At 46.4% G+C, this 21,056-nt stretch overlaps 2 protein-coding genes across 4 annotated transcripts in view; both read left to right on the top strand.

The window, feature by feature from the left end:
• The window catches only part of CD151 (CD151 molecule (Raph blood group)), a 33,310-nt gene extending 18,598 nt beyond the window's left edge, over positions 1 to 14,712 (top strand). For all 3 annotated transcript variants that reach the window (XM_061463145.1, XM_061463147.1, XM_061463148.1), the window contains 7 exons: positions 1,410 to 1,510; positions 2,638 to 2,829; positions 7,460 to 7,534; positions 9,965 to 10,069; positions 10,932 to 11,087; positions 11,704 to 11,790; positions 12,576 to 14,712. In XM_061463145.1, coding sequence (XP_061319129.1) covers positions 1,427 to 1,510; positions 2,638 to 2,829; positions 7,460 to 7,534; positions 9,965 to 10,069; positions 10,932 to 11,087; positions 11,704 to 11,790; positions 12,576 to 12,635 — 759 coding nt within the window. In that variant the 5' untranslated portion in view covers positions 1,410 to 1,426 and the 3' untranslated portion in view covers positions 12,636 to 14,712. The remainder of the gene's footprint in view (positions 1 to 1,409; positions 1,511 to 2,637; positions 2,830 to 7,459; positions 7,535 to 9,964; positions 10,070 to 10,931; positions 11,088 to 11,703; positions 11,791 to 12,575) is intronic.
• Positions 1 to 21,056, top strand: part of RPLP2 (ribosomal protein lateral stalk subunit P2) — a 142,669-nt gene that overhangs the window by 111,873 nt on the left and 9,740 nt on the right. The gene's annotated exons all lie outside the window — the stretch shown is intronic.

The following is a 21,056-nucleotide window of genomic DNA, read 5'->3' as shown; positions in this document are numbered from 1 at the left end:
TTGAGCATTGCTGGAGGTTCTGATCTCTTCTGAAGATAACTTTGAAGGGTTATTCTCCTTGATATATGCCACCATCTCGGAGCTGCCCCTTTGGCAGTGAAATAGCCTTCTGCTGCCAACTGTTGTTGCCAGATGTTCTTCTAGAGAAAATGTTTTCTTGCAAAGTGGTGACTGGGAACGGGCATGGGTGGGACTGAAGCCTGTTCTCAGCCTTGTTTTCCCTGTTAGCTTCATTTATTAATTTCTGAAGCACAGGCATGGCTGAGGTTTTTGAGTGGTCTGGCATGAAGCAAAAGGAAACAGTTCCCTGCAAATAAAATACATTTATGCTGCAGAGTGGGTAGCTGCTGTTCCCAGCCTTATCCACCTGGCTCTAAAGCCAGATGTTAGCACTGTAGCAGCTAAGATAATATTGCCTGACCCAGCCTGATAGCCACTAGATGTACAGCCTGTGACGTGGGTTGCACTAGATGTACAGCCCGTGACATAGGGCTGCACTTGTTGCAGCCCTAGTGCTGAGAAACCTGCTCAAGAGTGTAGCAGGTCTGGTATGCTGCATGGGGACTGACCCACAATGAATTACCATTTGTTATGTATGTGCAGGAGAAATAAGCAAAGTGAAAAAGAAAATTAATGACTCCAACACATTGTTGGGGTTCAGAAAGGATAGGGCATTTGAGTGGATAACAAAAACATTCCCAGTTATGGTTGTAAAGATTAAAAATACCCAAAATGTATAGAGGGATCTATTTAAGGCAGTTGTTAACTAATGCCAGTGAGGAAAGTGTATTCTTTGGAGACAGATTATTCCATAAATGTTAAGGACCGAGGTTTCTGTTGCTGTCTTCAGAAACAGCAGTTACGGGCTGCAGTTAGGAGCCAGATACTTGGATTTTCTGGATGACAGGTCTGGGATTTCATTTGTTTCAGTTCAAATAGGGAGGGGTCAGCATTAACTATGCTGATGTTTCCTTACCATAACATGGATCATAATTCTTGGTTTTGACTTGACCACTCAAATAACAGTAGGTCTGATTCATTCACTGCAAGTATTGATCTGAAGTGAAATGAGTCTCCAGAAATGACAGCAGGATAGGGAGAGAAAAGGAGGATGAAGGCAGTACAGGAAGGCCACATGCTGGTGCCATCTGTCTTCCTTTCATATGTGTGAGGTCTTGCACTGTGTAGGTCACTCCCATGGATACAAGAGATTTTTATCTAAGCACGCACTGTCTAGCACTCCTGAAGTTAATTGAATGGCTTGCTCACTGTCTTACTTCAGGAAAAGGTCAGAAGTGTTAGTTCTTGCAGGAAGAGAGCGGTAATGCTGACCTTTTGGGAGAAGGGGTGTGATGAGTGATTCAGGCTTTTCTGATTCTTTTTTTTTTTTTTTTTTTTTTTTCCAGGAGCTTGCTGATCCAGGAAGATGCGTGAGTATACGGAAAAGAAGGAAACATGCGGAACCATCTGTCTCAAGTACCTGCTCTTCATCTTCAACTTCTTTTTCTGGGTAAGAAAATTCAGTCTATATTAGACACATGGAGATGGCACTTCAGTTTTGGTGTTGGGGCACAGAAATCTTGGGCTTGATGAAGTCCTTGGCAAAAAGAGGTTTCATCGTGTGGGGTGAAACCCCATCCCTTGGGCTTACCTGCCCAGCCTGCAGAAGTTATGGTGTAACATGGTAGTCTCTGTTGTTTCCAGGTCATGTTGCCAAGTATAGAAAATAACAGGGAACCTGAAAGCATGCTTTGTTTATTCACCTGGATTGCTTTTTTAGGGAGCCTGAGGACTCCACTGACTTGCCATTCCTCCTCACAAAATGGCAGAGGGAGTCCTGGCAGTGGAGTAGAACACCTAGAGCAAGGATAACAAACACCTTCTTGCAGCTGGGTCCACACTAGAACTTCCCAGAGTTGTCCTTTCCACCAGAAAGTTACCAGTAACAGAGAATTGTTTTTTCCTTTGCTTCCTGGGCCAGAGCTTCCAGGTCAGACCTTTAAGGAAAACTAACTGAATTTACTAGAAGCTGCATAAAACTCTCCAGAAACACCAGGCTTGCAAGGAGAGAAGGGACCTCTGGGGGTCTGGTTGGCTTCTTCTCCATGTTCATTTTCTGCAAGGGTTAGAGTTTAACTGGCCAGGATGGCTGCTTGACTGCTTTCTCCCCAGATGTGCACTCTAGGAAGCAGGTGTAGGGCATGGCTGTCATTGATCGGTAGCATTGCTCCCTCACATTCAGTATATTGAAAGCCTGCTGATGTGAAGCTGTTTCCCCTATAGCACCCCAGTAGATTTGATACTTTCTTCATAAGTTGCCCAGATAACAGCGTCACTACATTTGGGAAGGCTCAGGTGTGAATTGCTGTACACAGATAGATGCTTCAGATGACTTGTATCTAAGGCTGCCTGGGGTGCTAAGCTGGCTGCCTTGAAGCCCAGTCCCTCCCAGTGTACTGGGGCCTTCTCCCCATTCTGGTGAGACCTCTGGGAGTCCTTCCTTCAGTGTAGATAATCTCTGGCTCATTTTACGGAGCTGAAGCACATCGTGGCATCCCAGTCCAGTTGCTCTGGGAGATTAGGAAACTGAAGCATCAGATGTCCTTCATTTGGTTGCTTCTTTCTCTCTCTGCCCAGCTGGCTGGTGGGGCTGTGATGGCAGTAGGTGCCTGGACCCTAGCTGAGAAGAGTGACTACATCAGCCTGCTTTCCTCCAGCACGTATTCTGCAACGGCTTATATTCTGGTGGTGGCTGGGGTGGTTGTGATGGTTACTGGCATCCTTGGTTGCTGTGCCACCTTCAAAGAGCGTCGGAATTTGCTAAGAGTGGTAAGTTTCACTTGGTTGTTTTATTTTGGGGAGAATTCACCCCATTTTCTCTTGAAACATGCTGAGAGGGAGGGAAACATCTTGGTTGTGTTCTGTGCCAACCTTATTTGTCCTAGAGCAAATACCAGTAAGGCCTCCAGCTCCTAACAGCAGTACTGTCTGTGTCCTGGGGGACAGGCAGAGTATTTCCTTTCATCCACATAAAGAATGTGCTTACCACTGCATGGTTCGGAAGCACAAATTATAGTCATAATACTGGTATCTTGTGTAAGAATGTCTGTTTGAAACTATTCAAAACAAAATCTTGTGCCTTTTCTTTCTTCCTTCTTCCCTGTCCATCCCACATTCTCTTTGGGAAGAGCTGTAGCAAAACTGTCTGTTAATGACAGTGCGTTCAAGCCAAATGAACACACTTTTCCACTTGGCTGTCAAGAAGCAGAGTATTTCCCATGAGTATTTTCTTTAGTTGCAAAAAAAAACCCAAAACAACTTAGTTTTGCTTCCACAAAAAAGCCACACTGTTTTGCTAATCTGCTGCTGCTTTTATGCCATTCCCTGTGTTACTTCCTGGGCAAACTGCTTGCCCACCTACACTGAAGATTTTGACCAGCCCTAGGATTTCCTTTCTGCTTCCTCCCTCTAAATCTCCCTTTAAATCTCAGTGTAGCAGCAGATATTTTTAGTTTCGGGGCTAAAGTGAGCGCAGTGACTGAAGTAACTATCAGTGGCTCTTTACTTTCACAGTTAGAGAAAAAGGTACTTCAGTAACTCTTGATCAGCTCCTTCCTTTGCAAGTGTTCATTCACCCGACTGTCCTATTTCCCCTCTTTGGTTTGGATAGAGGAGCAGAAATAGGAGTCATGAGCAAGCTTGATGCTTGTACCACTGCTTTGAAAGCCTGGTAATCCATATGAAAGGAACAGTATAGCCAAGAAGGGAAAATAAAACACAGAGGAGGATGCAGTGGGTGTACTGCTGTTGCTTGTTCATTAGACTCCTGGTCTGTAGTGGTCTGTTTTGGCCTTGTTTCACTTACTCTCCATGCCAAAGAGATCTCCCTTTGTCTTTTTGCCTCAGCCAGAAGCTACAGATGAAAATCTGGTGGGGTTTTCTTTGCTATTCTGCCACACAAAATCAATAATTGTCTCTTGGGAAGAAAAGGTCACTTTGTCTCCTTACACCATGCATCCTTTTAGAGTGGCTGGTTGTGACAGGCCTATTGTCTTTTCTTGCTTGTGCTCTGCTTTGGCTGCTGGTGAGTAATCTGCACAAAAGGGCTGTGCTTGCCAGGGCTGGGTGAGACTGGGTGGGGGCCTTTGCCAGCTCTGAGCTCAGACAGTAATGTGACAGTTTCACAGTCAGTGCCTCAGGGTCTGTGTCAGCCTTCCCCAGTTTCAATCTGTACCAGAGGCCGACATAAATATGGGGGGGAACTCTGTAAGCAGCACTCTCTGCTCTCCCCAGTGCCTTTTTGGTGACAGCTTTGGGTGCTGTTTGTAAAATGTGTACCTGGTTTTTAGTTTGTTTTTCTGTTGAAGACTTGGGAAGCTGTGAGTTTTTTTGCTGCCTTTCTGAGTTTTATAGGCCCACTTCAAGGCTTTTAATAGTATTTAATGGCTCATCACTCACAGCTGTGCTACTTTTTGTATCATTGCTTATTTGCCTTCCCTGTCCCTCCTTAGCCAGGTCATGTGCTGAGGCTTGGGCAGTAAATGTGGAGTTTCTCTGGCTCTGTGAGCAGGCATGGCAGTGTATCTGGAGCCTGGCTGGCTGTGATGCTGCAGTCCAGTTCTTTACAAACACACAAACTACTATTATATTGCGCTTCAGTCAAGGTTCATGTTTTCATACACAGAAGTATGCAAGCAAGAGTCTTTGGGAAAGGACCCATCAAATAAAGACCTTGCACATAAAGAAAGAAGGTGACTTTCTTCAGGCTTGGCCTTTATGCTGCCGCTTCTAGTTAGCTGCTAGCTTAGACAGGGAGAAGGGAACATCCATTGGTTATGATTTCTGTTCTGGCTGCATTTCAGCCTGGAGCCATCTCACCGGAGTGAAATTGCTGACCTGTGAGTATAGGTGCTACATGTCTCTTCTTCAGGCAGTAGAAAGAGCACTCCAGAGAGTGATTTGGATAGTAGGTGGGTTGAAGCATTTTTGGGTTAATCACAGAAAACAAAGCTTGGTGCTTCACTCAAACTCTTGAAGGTGGATGGAAGAAACCTGAGCTATGCAGATCTTTAGGAGACATCAGATTGCCCTGACTCTGGCTGGGATCCAGAGTAAGAGTGAATTTTGCTCAGAACACGCCCAAGCATATGTCTGCTACAGGCCTTTGGGTGATCCCACATTTCTGACTTGTTCCGCAGCCTCTTGGGAAGTGAGTGGAGCATGTCCCTGCAGCTCCATGTCAGAGCAGGTCTACTCCTCCCAGAGCGAACCTCTAAGAAAGCCCTGCAACTCCTGATGAAGAGCAAGGGAAGCAGCCCTGTGCTCTGTGTGTGTCCAGAGTGAAATCCTCTGCTTCCCAGTATCAGCACGATACTTGGAAGTAGCCCTGAGGGAGTGATGAGACAGAGATAAGGTTAATGATGCAGTGTATCAGCAGAGACGGATTAGATTCATGGGTGGCAGAGGCACTAACCTCCCTTAGAAAATTTCACAAGGGCCTTGTGACTCAAGTTTGTTAAGGTCTGCTGGGTACGTTTGTTTTTATCCACTGTAAGCCAGCACAATGAGCTGAGCTGTGGTGACACAGCTCAGCTCTACCTGAATGCCCCTGACATGATGACACAGAGCAGGGAAAAATAAAGTTTCCAGTTCATTGGTTGTTGTCAGCAACCTGCCACCCTCCTGCCCCCTCCTTGGCAGAGGAATGATGTCAGAACAGTTAGGGTATAACTAGGTCCCAACAAAAGAAAGCCAGCCTTTGTGTCAAGGCATGCTGATCATGCCCCCTTTCAACCTCCTGTGAGTGTGAGTGTTGGGACCAGCCTTCAGCTATCCCACACACACTCCACTGGGTGACTCATTCCCCTGGTATGAATGGGTACCTTGTACAGGCATCTGCAGAGATGGTCAGTGTTTGGCTGCGGGGGAGAGTGTGGGGTTGGGAGTAAATGCCTGAGATTGTGTGCTTAGATTAAAGCCCAGTCTGCAGATAAAACCCAGCTGTCCATCCTTAGCAGCTGCTGAATCCCAGCAGGGTGAAAGAGGAAGCCTGAGTGTTTGTGTCGTTTTACTTCTGCAAAGGGGCTTGGAAACACCTAGTGAAGGAGGATTCATAGTAGGAGCGTTACTGTTGTGCAACAGAAGGCGTCTGTGCTGTGTAGGTCAGCTTGCTGTATCCAGGCCTTTGCTGTCCTTCTTTGTGCCAAGGAGAGACAGTTTGATGTCCACTTACATTTGCAGGGATCTGTTTGCTTCATTCCTTGGGAACAGCTCTTTCCTAAAGTTGGGGTAAAAGAGAAAATGGGAACTATTCTGTTTATTCTGTCCTGGGGAGGTCACCTCTTACAGGAACTTAACATGAGGTTCTTGTTACGGCTGGGACTGATGTCTCTTCAGCTTTATCTGCAGAGAGATCAGTTTTACACCAGTCATAAAACAGCCTGGATCTGTAAAGCAACTGTCCATTGCTGATGAAGAGCAAGGCAGGGGCTGTGTTTCAGGACAGCAGTTCTCCCTAAAAATCTCTTTTACCCTAAGGAGGAAGTGCTGCATCACCCTCTGTCTTCAGGCCTGCCCAGTCCTTGAAATCTAGCACCCATGGTTTGGCTTTCCTCCCTATTTGTGTGTAGGAACAATACTCCCAAACAGTTTTCTGTACCGTCCATTTGATTTTCCTTCTGGTAAGCAGGGTACATGGCTTTTCATTTCACTGCCATTAAGCCCTTTTAAGAATTAGTCATGTTCTCCTCTTAATTCTCTAAGAGTTCTTCTTACATTGCTTTGAGATGCTGAGCTTTTCCCCCTAGATCCTAGTTCAGCAGAGCATATAGTCACAGTCTCGAGTGTGTTAAAGTCCATCCACTTCGATAGTGCCCTTCAGCCTGTGGTTGAGCCCCACAGAAGTCTCTGGGAACATAAATCTATGGCTTATGCTTAGCTATATCCTTGCTATGTCCTTGGTGAAATGGGACCTTTGTTGCTTCAAATCATCATTATAATATACACTGCTTCTTAATAAATAGGTGAAATGCCTAAAAAATATCAAAACAAGCAAAAGTGTAATTTTTTAAAAAACATATTGATGTCAGAGTCAGATGTCTTCTATGATACTGAGTATAATAGTCATCAGGTTATCCAACAACCACTTTCTTTTGTCCAGTGATCTTATCTCAATTCCCTGCACTTTTCCATTTTCTGCATCGCTCTGGCTCTGTGAATTAAACTTAAGCTTGCTGCTGCTTGTCTTCAGTTATCCTGTGGTTAGTTTGTTTTTTTTTTTAACCTGTGGAATTGCTCCTTTCCTAGCTGTTGAGGTCTTAATCCCAGCCCCTGCCTTTGAATACTGCTGCAGAAAAGCATCAATGAGGACAATCATGCATTTTGCCAGTTAAGGAAAAGCTGGTTCTCAGCATCTCCTTATATCCTGTTTTAATGTTCTGATTTTCCCATTATTTTACAGTACTTCATATTGTTGCTGTGCATCTTCCTCCTGGAGATCATTGCTGGAATTCTGGCCTATATCTACTACCAACAGGTGAGTGGACTTAGAGACTCAAATCAGGGACAGAAGACAGCTGATTATCATCCCATTTCTTGAGTCAGAATTGGGCTTGGAGGCCTGGGACCAAGGGTTTGGTTGTGGTTCACCTTTTCTCCTGTTTGTACTCACTCCCCTCCTCATACAGAAGACCTTGGATTATTTACTGGTTTTGACAAAGTGGTGGTGGTTGCTGTAGAGAGGCTGCTCAGCTCTTTTCTGTGGTTCACCTTTGTGTCTGCTTTTCTGATGCTTTTCTGCAGAGCCTTATACAAGACAATTTTTGACACTGTGTCTATTTAGGAACTCTCCTAAGGCCCTTCAAGGCATACTGCAAGCAGCTGAAATTATGTTAGTGCCACTTAGTATATTCAGGACATAGGAACAGTTCCTGCTGCATCCAGCAAACAAGATACTGTACTTTTGAACTGGCAGAGATAATGAATGGTCCAGCTGAGAGCTCCTTTCAGGTCAAGAAGTTTTCAAGATCTTTATTTAGTAGGCCAGCTGAGGGACTGGAGAACAGCACAGGCTCCCAGCAGCTGCAGTTCTAGCTCAGCACTTTTTGCAGTTGCAGAGACTTAAGTCATTGCTTTGTTTTTGAAGGGAATTTAACCACCAAGGCACAGACAACCTGCAGTGTCTGGAAACTGACTGGGAATGGTAATGACTTTGTGAAAAGCAGCTGGACATCCCATCTTGATGGCTTCAGTGCTGGGATTCTTTGCTGTTCCTTTTTCTTTTGGGCCTTCTGTGCTTGGCCTCTCTAAGATGGGCACTGGAAGTTTGTGAGGAGCCAAAGAGCTGCGCTGACTCCTGCCAGAAGGGATCAGTGATAGGGTGTGTGCCTATTTAACAGGGAAAGACCAATCCTGGAAGGCATGGTGAGAAACCAGGGTCTGTCCATCCATCTGTGCAAAGGCAAGAGGGTCATATATGATAGTGGATGAAGATAAGCTGATCCTTAGATTGAAATAAGGGACAGCATATTTACAGCTGTACCCTTGAGTGCTTTAGATCACTTGGGGGCATCTCTGATCAATAACTGCACTTCCCTTTGCTCTCTTGCTGATGAATCCCCCTTCTGTCTTGGTTGCAGGCTGCTTGCTCTATTTGCCTCCATTTTTATTTCCGTCCTTGCTTTGGCCTCTAAGACTTATGCATGTGTATCTAAACTATTTTTTATGTTATCTCTGTGCCATGCTGCAGTTCTTCCCTGTGAGCCCGCAGGTAATGGCTTTTCTCCCAAGTAACAATTCTGCTAATGGACTCTCCTCTTTGTTTGCCTGTGCCTTCCAGCTGCTGAACCTTTTCCTTTGTTTTTATTACACTAAGTCATTTGCACTTCTGTAGAGCTTCCCAGTCCAGAATCTCAAAGCACTTTGCAAATATTACTAAATGAAGCCTCATGTCATCTCTGTGAGGTAGGTGTTGTCCCCATTTGACACACGGGGTTGGAAAAAACAGTGTTTTAAAGGGAGAATAAACTGCAGACTGTATTCTGCACAGTTCAGCATAACCAGGTGCTTGACTTCTCTCATTTACTACTTTGTAGAATAAAAGGTAGAGGCTACATGCCTGTTCCATTCATTGGCCCCGTCTAAAATGCATATTGATGTTACTTACTGGTATAGAAAACTTAGAATTTCACAGGTGTTGGACTAAAGCAGTATTGCTGTATGAACCAGGATGACAAAAGAGATGTGGCTCTTTGGCACTTTTTGGCTGTCACCAGGATGGGTGAGAAGAATTCAGCTATGTTAAAAGAGCCTACACAGGAATAAATGTCTGAATCCAGTCACCTGAACATGCCAGTGGTTTATGATGATGTTTTCAGAAATTTTGTACTTGCAAAATCAGACTTTGTCTCTCTTATCAAGAAAGGCCTTGCAGTAGTTTTGCAATTGCACACTTGATTCCCTCCTGTAGCATCCTTTTTGATGCTGATACAAGAGCTATTCAGACTATAGAGCTTCAGTCCAGCATGCCCAGGACTTCTTCCTGCTTCTGGACAGAGTCATTTGGTTTTTAGTATTCTGTCACACAGGCTTCAGAGAGTGAAGACTGCACATGGTCTCATAGGCATATTCATATTTAAGCAGGCAGTTTTGTACTCTGTTTTGATGCAGGCATGTTTTGGCAACCTTATATATTCAAGGTTAAGAACCACATGGTGATGTGTAATATAGGCTGAAATTTGTCCTGAGGCACTTCCTTCCAGTTATTAAAATGGAGGCATAATCTGTAATCGCTTGGAAATAAGCCTGTCCAGTACAACCTTGGAGGATGATCTTGTAGGAAGCTGTAGCTTCCACTAGGCTCTGCTTTCCTGTTGGAGCAAAGGCAACAAAATGTATGCAGGGCTCTGGGTTGCTGTGAGGGGCGAGTTTGCCTTGTGATTTTATCCCACTTATCTCTTCCATTCAGCTGAGCATGGAACTGAAACAAAATTTGAAGAACACCATGACCCAGAAGTACCGGAAGGAGGGAGAAGAAAGTGTTACCAGTGCAGTAGACAAATTGCAGCAGGAAGTAGGTATCTTTAGAAGCAGGGAGAATTAATTGCAGGGCTTAAAATCAAACATGCAAAAGGCATTGTGGACTCTTGACATCCAACATACAAGCGTTTCTTCTGTATGCTGCTGCTTCTGACCCAAACGAGGTTGGGTGGGTGCAAGGCTTGGGCCATGCAACTGACAGAATTGCATGGTGTGATCTCTGAATTTTGATGCTCAGTAGCACTGAGGAAACAACATCTGAATTGCTCCCAGAGTGAACTGGAGCTGCCAAGACACTTTGACAGCTGTTTCTCCTTCCCACTTCAAACCTTAGAGAAATTGCTGACATTTTTCATTAAGCTACTCAGTACCCTAGAGACCAAGATGTAATGAAAGAAGAGCATTCCTGCTGTTGCTAATTTGCCTGGTTCAGATTAGGGCTGTTGCAGTTCTGACAGGCTTTCCCACAGTAGTGCACAGGCACTTTCAAAGCATGGGGCCTACTATACACATACTGCGATAGCTGGTGCATTTGTACTGGATCTACTCATTAGTTGTAATACTAACTGGTAATTAAAATTGCCCTGTTACCACCATTAACACTCTCCAGTCCAGTGGTTAAAAACTGAGGCAGCTGCAGGTGTGCTCTGATCACAGTTAATCCCAGCAGTAACCAAAAGTCAACAGCTGCTGAAAAATGGATGAAGATGGTATTTAGTGGCCACTTTGGGACTCTTTAAAAGTCACTAATAATTATAGTAGCCTAAAAAAAAAAAGCCCATGAGATTGCTGGAGTCTCTCTGTGAATGAAGGTGAATCCCAGGGCTTGGTGTGGGAGGCTGGAGTGAGGAGGTTGCAGTGCTTGCAGGCTCAGCATTTGCTCTGTTTACCTGCAGTTCAAGTGCTGTGGGAGCAACAACTACACAGACTGGGCTGACAGCCTGTGGATCAAATCTCCAGAGGCCAGTGGACGGAAAGTCCCAGACAGCTGCTGTAAGACGATAACTGACCTGTGTGGCCGAAGAGACCATCCTTCCAACATCTACAAGGAGGTAAGGAGCAAAAGGGCTTCAGAGCTGACTGTCACAAAGTATGTAAAGGAGGTGGGCAGGGGGTGACGGTGTTAGGTTATCACTGCAAACTGTCAGTAGGTTTCAGAGTCAGTAGGATTGCCTGGAAAGCAGAGTTCATTTCTCTAGTTCAGCATTCAGCCATCTGGGCTATTATATGTCAATATAGAGAAAAAGAATAAGTTGTATTTGTTACTCCAGAGTATGCTGGTGATAGGGGGAAACTTAGCTGTATTTCTGTGGCCTTTTGGCCTGATGAGAATAAATACCCTCTCCAGGCATGTGCTGGACAGTGAATGAGGGAACCTTTCTCCACATATCTCAGAGGGAAAAATGACACGCTCTCTGTGTGTGTTGTGACCAGTTCTGCATTTCTCCTGCTCAGCTAGCAGCTGTCTTGGGTTTGTTCAACAGCTCCTGAGCTGTAGGTCCAGAGCAATACAAAACATGATGCAGCTTTTCCAGTGATGTCAGGGGAAGAGCCTGCTCACAGGCGGCTTTTTGTAGCATTGCTTTCAAGGGTTGCAACCATTGGATTAAAGTGAACAAGAGGTTAAAATGAGACTGATTTTTCCATGTTCCTCCTTTCACCCTGCAGAGCGGTTGCATTACCAAGCTGGAAAACTTCATTCAAGAGCATCTGAAAATTATCGGGGCAGTGGGTATCAGCATTGCTTGCGTGCAGGTAAAAAGGCTGAGTGGAGTTTCGGGGGTGCCGGGCAGAAGTTAAAGGAACCCTGAAACTCAGGGATGGAAAAGAAAGAGATTTTGGGCTCTTCCCTGCGTGGCAAGAAAAAGTTGCCAAGAATTTCGGTACCCGAGGACTCACTGGCTTCAAAGCAAAAGCCTCTTCTGCCGGTCTGTAAAATTTGCTTCTGATGACAGAGTGCAGCTGGGCAAGGGGGAGAGACTTCTACTCCAGGGCTGTGGGAAAGGCAGCGCTGCCCATGGCAGGTGGTTTGGCAGCCTGAGGGAGACCTCTTGTGGGGATGTGCCGTGATTGCCCACGCACTGAAAAGCCAGTCTGGAGTTCCCTAACCTGGCCATTAGGATTATTTTAAGCCATCCAGAATTTCTCCCTTGGCTGTGTCATGTTGAAGAATAGCATTGTGCTTCTGCAAAGGATTTGGGAGAGGATGACAAATAAAGAGGTAGGATATGGATGTCTCTCCCTCCCATTTTAGAAGGCAAGGCACAGGATATTCTTTTATTCCAAATGCAGATGTCTCTCTGGGAGTTCCTCATCTTCCCCTTTGTTCTGGCAAGTAGCCACATTACACCCCAGAGAAGCTGCTGGTGATTGATTTTGAGGATTGGCACATATTGTGTTATCTCCGGCTATTTATTGCAAACTGGAATGCGGTATCCCCAGGCAGGAGCTAGTTGCTGGGTCCAGACTGTTAGTTTGCAAGCTCCAGTGCATCCATTCTGTTTTTTCATGCATTTCTCTCTTCTCTTTACACCCCATAGATCTTTGGGATGATTTTCACCTGCTGCTTGTACAAGAGTTTAAAGTCAGAACCATATTAGTCGCTGCGGGAACTCTGTTGCTTCCCCTCTGCCTCTTCCCTTAGTGCCTGCCAACCTGACCACTCTCCTCCACCACCACCACAGAAGTGTCTGTAAACCTGAGGACTGGCTCTGTAATTAAATGCCTTTCAAACCACGCAGCGCCTTACATGCCCCTTTGGGGGAAGGTTACTCTCCTTGTTATGTAGAAGGCAGCTAGGAGTTCAGCTGGTCCTCTTCACTATCAAGAAACAAAAGAGCTGTGGATCTTCTGCTAGAAGCTTTAGCGAAACAGTGCCTTGATACAACTATGAAGCAAGATTTATCCAGGGCCATTTCTCTTGAGATTTTTTGTGAGTCAGCATGAAGGTATCAGGATGCTATACAACACCCATGGTTTTCTCTCTGAGAAGTGGCTCAGCAGCACCAACCATTGACTGTGAGGACAGATGATGTTTCTGTGCTGAGCTGGAGCCAGAGCTGAGTGTCTCATACATGGAAGATTTCTCTCCCTCCTCCCAAGCATGCACCAATGTCCTTGGCTGTTCTCCACCTGAGAAGATGCCTGCCTGGTTGCCTGGGGCAGGAGCTACTCTCCCTCCTGACTGGGAGCACAACTTGGTGCAGTTGAAATCTTGTCATGACTGGTGTTGCCAAGATGTGGGTGCCTTAGGACTTCTCAGCAATCCTTCCTCCTCTTCCTTGAAGCTTCCCCCAGCACAGTGCCATTAAGAGCCATGAGAGGTCTTTTGCCTCCTAGTGATTCTGGAGCTAAGATGATGGACTATTGTCTAATTCTTATGGGTCTAGTCTGTTTTATTGAGTGGCTTCCAGTATGAGTGAGAGAACTTCTCTTTCCTCCTACCTATCCCCTGCTGAGGTTTGGTGAAGAACTGGTCTGTTTCGGGAGCTGGCATGTATTGCTACCCTTTGGCCTGTTCAGTTAGTGGAAACGCATTCTCGTATCTCTTAAATGCTGAGAGATGCCCTTGGCTTGATTTTTCTAATTAAAACTTCCAGGCTTGTCTCTCTTGTGCAGGAAATTAATATATACAAATGTTTCATCAGCCTCCAAAGAGCTCATTAATCAGTTGAGGGTCTTCTGGCTTTAATGGGATCTGGAAGCCCACTTGACTGGTCACTGCTGACAAGGTAGGAGAGTTGACATCAGCCACTTGCCCCAGTGCACTTGGTAAATTTGCAGTGCTGGGTTAACTGTCTGTTAATAAATTTTAATTAATTATTATCTCTGCACTGGGATTCTGGATACCTACAGGACATAGACATCACCACTGCCATGGACTTTGTGCCATCATGATGCCAGCAGGGTCTTAGCATGTCACAGGATCTTGTGTGCCTCTTGTCTTGCCCTCACCTTTGTTTTAACCCATGAAGCAGAAAGAGCTGTGGGGCTTTGGTGTTTCTAAGCCGTGAAGACAAGCCCTTTTATAAATGACCTGGCCTTTTAGTGGTGCTGGCTGAGCCCTGACTCTTGGCAGCGGGCAGCTAACATGAGCAAAATCATTCAGAAACCTAAAGGGTCTTGCAGCATTGTGGGGTTTTTAGTTCACAGAGCAGAGATCTTGAACTAACACTAAAGGGTGACAAGTTAAAATTCAGAGCAGATCAATCTGAAACTCCCCCATCATCAGCCCCATGAAAGAATCCTTAACAAATGCAGAAAGAGAGGGGGAAGAACTGATGCGTATCCTTGGTTCCACAGCAGAAGGAAAGAGGAGAAAGAAATCTAAATTATTGTATAATGATCTAAAGGAGAAAACTCTATTTCTTGTTTTATAATCAAGTTCCTGATAAGTATTGACTACTAACTAAGAGGAAAACATTGAGCATGTTGCTTGAGGCAATATTTCTAGTTTCTTAAGCTGTATCTTCACAGCTGCCTTTGCCCATTCCCTTCACATACATTGTACAGGGTTGGGAGAGGCCAGAAAGAATGAGATATGAACAGTTAAGCTGGCTTGTGTCCATTGAGTTGTTTTATACTTTTTCTCTGTGTAATAATATTCATTGCTTTTTTTTTTTTAACCAGTTTATGTTGCTGGCCAATAGAAAAATAAAGCTTAAGATTCTGTACTTACTCTGTGTACCAAAAGTGAAGGGGTACTGTGAGCTGGATGGGTTATATGGATTCCTCAGATCCTGGTCTGAAGGACCAGGCTGAGAAGAAAGTTGGGGAAGAACCTTGTTCTGTGTCACTGATCTTGCCAGCCTGGTTGTGGTGTGCTGCAGGAGGGTGCTGCAGACTGCTCCTGCCTGTGGCACCCTGAGAGCTGAAGTTGCAGAACTTCAGGTTACCAGGTACTGTATGTCAGCTGTGGTCTGTGCGTGGAGGTGTGTGCTCCCAGCACTGCTTCAGGGTCTGTGGTACACCTCGCTGCGCCCACTGGGATGATTAGTGACCTCTCTTAGCTTTGCCAAACAGGCTGCACTTTCTCATCACTTGCAAAGTGCTGGGGCAAACAGAGCAAGGCCTTTGCCACCAGGTAACTTGCATTCACCTTGCTCGCCCAGCTGCTGCCTCATTACCAGTCAGGCCTGCTTAAGAAGATCAGCTGGAGGTATAAATTGGCTCAGAGCTTTTCTGTGCTCTCCTGTATCTGCTTCCACTTACCCCGAAGGTAGTGGAAATCTTTCCCCTTTCTGCCTTGCCTATAAAGACAGAGGAGGGCTACTGCAGTGGTGTGGGGTATTTCTTCCATGTGCTGTAGAGTAGGTTGTCTGTCTTACATCACAGACATGTCAAAAAGAAAGCACATGTGTCCCCTTTTTCTTACCCTGTAGGATTTAGGGTTGAAAGTTACACATTACCAGTTTCAAACACGCCTGTATCTGGCCATATGAAAACGTTTGCTTGCACCTAAACATTTGCTTGCCGCTCGGTGGCTCTCAGGGCTCAGCACAGTGTGCTGTGACTTCAACTCTTGTAATTTAAGTGAATCTAATTCAAGCTGCTTGGCTCTGTGGGCAGTGGGGCCATGGAGTCACCAAGCCCCAGGGAAGTGCAGTACAAGACGCTCTGGTGTTCCCTTGCCTAGAAAGGAAGGTCTCTCCTTCCAGCCCCAGCAACATGCCTGATTTTCATGCTGCAGCAAGGCACTGGTTGTGCAAGACTGAAGCTGAGGGCTTGACCTTGGCTCAGAGCAGGGACTTCAGCTAAAAAAGCCACAAATATGGGCATATACCAAGGAGACAGGCCTGGGTGGCTCAGTAGCAGTTTGATGAGCCAGTGCCACTGCTAAGTTGGGGAGGGCAGATGCACTCCTGGGATGCACTGGGTAAGACGGGGATGGGGTGGTGCCCATTTATGAGGCCTGGTCCTCAGACCTATGTGTGCCTCTGGCTGCTCTATTTCAGGAGATGTGAGTTGAAGTTGGAACATGAATTAAGCCAGGAGGGCTCATCCTGGAGGGGTGTTCAGCAAGGTAGGACTGGAGGCGTGGGGTGGGCTGGGGTTCTGTGCTTGCAGCCAGAGCACAGAAGGTGGCACAGGTGGCTCTGTTAACAGGGTGTTTTAAACAGCTGTTGTACCACCACAGTTGTTTTGCCACGTCATAAAGAGAAATGCCCACAACTCCTCATGCCTCATCCCATTCCACTTTGTGTCATGAGGGGTGCTGAGTGGCTCCAGTCACCCTTTCCCACTCCTAAAAGGAAATTAGTTCCCCTTATGCAAGACTATCATGAGGTGGTGTCTGTGCAGTCTGTAGCACAGTGTCTTTCAGCATGAAGCAATTGCTTAGAAGCTGTTTCTCTTGTTTTAATTTGTTGCTTCTGCAGTGTCTGTGATTAGGGTACAATTACTGCCTTACAGCATCCCCATGGGCCACACAGCCTCAGCCTCTGGGTGGTGCTGCTGCCTTTCTCAGGCAAGAGTGCAGATTTCTTCCACTCTGCACCTGGAGATGTGGGGTGTGCTAATTGCTCTTTGCAGCAATTAGCTCAGCTGGTGGTCTGCTCTCTTGGAGTGCTTGGGTGGTCAGTGCAATTTGACCAGGAATAAAAGGGAAAACTGATGTAGCAGTAAATAGTATCTGCAAGGGGTGGTCATCTTGTTGCTGCAGTTTCAAACAAGAGACAACACGTCCCCTGCACGATGACTTCTAACCCAAACCATGCCCTTTCTGCTCCTCCTGCCGTTTAATTGGGAGGAATTTTCCCCTTATGGAGGCCCTAGTGCCTCTTTCTTTCACCATTTATAAAATCTCCCTTCAGTGGTGGTTGTAATGTCCTGGTTTTCCTGCTGTGCTGGGACTGGGTGGGGCTGCAGCAATGGAGAGAGAAAGACAAGGAGCAGACAGTGATACTCTCCTCCCTGGCAAGATATGACTAATACACTGTGCTTAGGAAATGGCAAAGGTGAACACTCTCTCCTTTCCTGCCATGAAACCTCTGCAGGGTTCCATGTGTACATGTGTGTGTGTGTGCACCCCTGGGAGAAGATGCCAGGTGCTCTGTGCTGCTTGTTGCCACTCTGCACCAAGCAGCGACAAGAGATGCCTTGGGGAGTGCTGGTGCTGAACTGAGGCGCAGGTGCATGTGAGCTGAGACCAACAGCTTCTCCTGGTGTGGCAGGTTTTGCTGTAGGGTCTCGGGCTGGCTCCTGTGCTATTAAAGAGCTGCTCTTAGGGCTGCTGGCTGCATGAGCTGCTACTGCCAGAGGTGCATGTCTGCCTGCTGCTGCTCTGTGCTAAAGCCTTGTCAGGAGAAGAGGTGGTGTTTGTGCCAGGGGCACTGCTCAGCTGGCCAAGGAGACAACAGGAAGCGGATTCATGTGGTGCGTCTAGAAATGGCAAATTCCTTGGTGGGAGAGGGCATGATGCTCTCAAATGAGCTATAATCACAGGAACAGCAGAGATGCTCATGCCCACCAAATTCATACAGTGACTCATTCCATCATAGCAGATCATGAGACACACTGGGGTTTTGAAGTCCTCTTACTCCCTGTGCAGGAAGCTGTTCCTATTGCTTTCTTGGCTGCCTGCATTAGCAAGAGGATATTACACACTCTAAGGCCATCAGGATCTGCAGCTTTCTGTCTTCTGATTACTGCTCCTGCCTGCAGAAAAAGAGCTGCTGAGCATCAGGCATTTCCAGGCTTCAATTTTTTAAGTAGCAAACTGACAAGGGGAAAGCAGTTTCTGCCTACGCAGAGTGTAGAGAGAGCCCGGTGTCCCAGAAGGGCCTGGTCCTGCCAATGGCTGCTGTGTCCCCCTGTTGGACAGCAAAACTTAACCCTCCCCCTTGCAGTCCCGGAGGTGGCTCGGATGGCTGTAGCACGTTTACAGCAGCTGCATGGGAGCATGAGGGTCACACTGAGCTGCTTACACCCACCCCTCTGTGGTTAGAGGCCAGCCCAAACCAGTCATTGACCCTGGGGTGCAGGGAGTGTGGAGTGACTCTTCATGACTTTGGCCATAGGTGTGTGTGTGCATTTAACTGTATCTGTGTTGTGTCTCTTCCTGACATGCTGGAGGGTTTCCACCGCCTGCAGGAACTTTTACAGGTTAAGTTTGTATTTCTTACGGTGCTGAGAAATGATGGAACCCCTTTACTCCTGAAACCTGCCACCACAGAAATGTGCTCTTCCTTCCAGAGTTAAAGTCCCCTCTCTCTTCCCAGGCAAAGATCGTCCTCTCCCTTTGTAGGGAGTCAGGGGTGCTCCCCCCCTCCCAGAAGTCACAACTTCAGCCTCCCCTCTTCTAAAGGGCTTCTCAGCCCTGGATTAATGAGGAGCCAAGGGGAATTGTTTTACCAAACAGCAAATGGCTTTCTCTTTAACATAGCAGTGCCCCCTTAACATTCAGCTGTGTGTCCTACCTGCCACTGGCTGTAAATAAATAGACTTATGTCTAATGGCACCTCACTGATGCAGGCAGGAAGCAGGTGCCCGCATCAGTGCAAAGCATCTCCCTCTGGGGAACGGAGGGCAGTACCAAAAAGCTTAAGCTTAAGCCTCTTGCTTTGTTTTGCAGGAGAAACTGAGGCAACTGTTTCATGGCAAGGATGTGATGAGTGCTGGGGGACTCCCGGTGTGAGGTGTCCTTGCAGAGAGCTGCCTGCACTGCTCATGTGCTCATAGAGCATATTTTAATTACAGTCAAAGCCTCCCCTTTCCTGGAGAATAGGGACATTCCTGGGACAGCTGCCTGTTTAATCACCTTTTAAGCCTCCCAAGCAGTCCTTACTGACAAGTTGTTTTCCCAGGATGTTTTAGACACTGGTATAAAACAGGTTGGTTGATTTCTTGCTGCCCATTCTGGGATGCAGTGTTAACCAGTGATGGCCTGAGATGTGAGGCACCAGGCTCTGGTTTTGGGATTAGGACTGCAACTTCTATCTCCACTCCCAGAGGATGCCAGCTCAGTACCCCCGGCCAAAATAACTGCTAATACCACTACAAAATGATACCTGAAAGCATGTCCCTCCACACCCATCTCTTACAGCTCCTCTTGCATGTTATTCCTCTCTTACATGCTGAGCATTGTCAGGTACCATTTTATATTTATCTAAATTAAATCTTGTCCTGTTTAAATGTGCCCAACTTTCTGAGATATCCCAGGCTAATTCACATTTTGTCCTTCCTTGCATTTTCCATGCCTCCTTCATCGATCCACAGACGTGATTGAGGTTATAATTTATTTCCTTTTCCTTCTTCCTCCCTCTCCTGCTGCTCTCTTCCAGGACTTTAATGAAAGGTTTTAATAGCAGTCAGTTGAAGGCTGACCTGTTCTTTCATTCCTTGAGTGCCTTGTGCTCTGCGAATGGGCTCATGAATGATTCAGTTCTTCGGGCTCTAGCTTAGCAGCCTGTGGCACTCAAAGGAAACATTTCTGAGGTTTGTCCACACTTCCAAATGGAACAGTCCTGAACCCCAAAACAGGAAGTGGAGCCCTAACTCATAGAACAACTGCAAAGGTGGCTGCATACGTATTTTTTCAACCAAAAAAAACCCCTAAACCCCAAATGTAAAGCATAGTTCACTTACCATAGTGAATGGCACTGGATGGGGCTATTAAAATCAGAGTCTCATCAAATGTGGGCTCTTGGTGTCCTTTTCATCAAAAAACGCTACCTTCAACTGGAAGTAAATTGAATTTAAACAAACGTGGGTGAGAAGCAGCAGTATTTCCCAGGCAGAGCCGTGGGTCCCTGGGATGTGGTTAAGGTGCTGACTGGGAATACAGGAGCCTGGTGTTGTGTCCCCAGTTTGCCAGGAGGTTTGAGGACAGCTCTTGCATCGGGGTTTTTGGCAGAGCTCAGTGACCCGTTTAGTGAAGTGATGGGATACTCAGAGATTCCTGGTGCTGGTGCTGGATGTCAGTGGATGAGCACGAAGCACTGCGGAAGTCCATCCTGTGCCTGCCTGAGTGAGAGCGAAGCTTCCCTGCACCTGAGAGCTGCTGCTCAAGGCTGCTAAGCATGGCGACAAATTAATTCTTATCAGTGTTTCTTTCTTCCCTCCAATCATACTTCCTTTTCCTTGTCCCCTTAGATTGAAAACTTCCTTTTAGTACAAGCTGTGCTAAGCTCCATGTGGTCCTGATGGCACCACTTAAATTCTGCCCATAATCTGAATAACAATAAAAATACTGCTTCAAAGGAGTTACAACCTTACAAAATTGCTGAACTCTAGTGCACTCCTCTCCTGAAACCAACAATAGGAAACACAAATCGGTACCAAACTGCAGCCTCTGATTTAGCATCAGCAATTCTTTTTTCTAGCCTGGAGCTTTGGGTAAACTTAATTCTGCTCTTGCAGCAGAGGTTTCTGGAACATGAATGCAAATAACTTCTGCTCTCCACGCACCACTGGAGAGATGCTCTTGTTTCACTGCTTTAAGATTCAGAGTCCTTCCAGGAGACAGGAACCAAGGATGCCTGTCATCTCCCAAGAGGGGAAAGTGGTGCCAGCCTGTGGGTTAAGTAGAAGCAGGGACTAGCCTAAAGTAGAGAGGGGGTTTGGAGAGAGGGAGGCAATTCCTGAATCACCTGCTTAGAGCCAGCTCAGGGGAACAGGTTCACTTTTCTGGCCTGGATTTTAATGCAACTTTTGTCCAGGAAGGGGTCCTGGAGGGAGGAGACAGGAGCCACAGCACCCTCAGGCACTTCCACCTACCCTGTGCTGGGAGCTTGCAGGCAGGGGCAGCCCTGCTGACACCATCTTCTGGGCAGAAAAACAGGCTATAATTATGGCAATTATGCCTTTATACATAAGTTTCGCCTTTATTTACATAAATGAGCTAATGGATTTTTTTTTCAGACTACACCTCTCCTGGATAACCTATAAGCCAAGCTCTGAGCTCCCTGTCAGGGCTTGTGGGAAGCAAATGTTCACTCCTTGTCTCCTCCAGCTAATTAAATCCTGTCGTGTTCCCCCCCCCTCCCCCCCAGTCCACTGGAGGTGGCAGGAGATGCCCCAGT

The sequence above is a fragment of the Pezoporus flaviventris genome, unplaced genomic scaffold (genome assembly GCF_033815535.1).
Source record: "Pezoporus flaviventris isolate CSIRO_AGI_PZ_B2104156 unplaced genomic scaffold, CSIRO_AGI_Pfla_v1 ptg000036l, whole genome shotgun sequence".
Taxonomy (NCBI): domain Eukaryota; kingdom Metazoa; phylum Chordata; class Aves; order Psittaciformes; family Psittacidae; genus Pezoporus; species Pezoporus flaviventris.
Note: the sequence above shows the minus strand (reverse complement) of the source record. Positions and strands in the feature narration are given on the sequence as shown.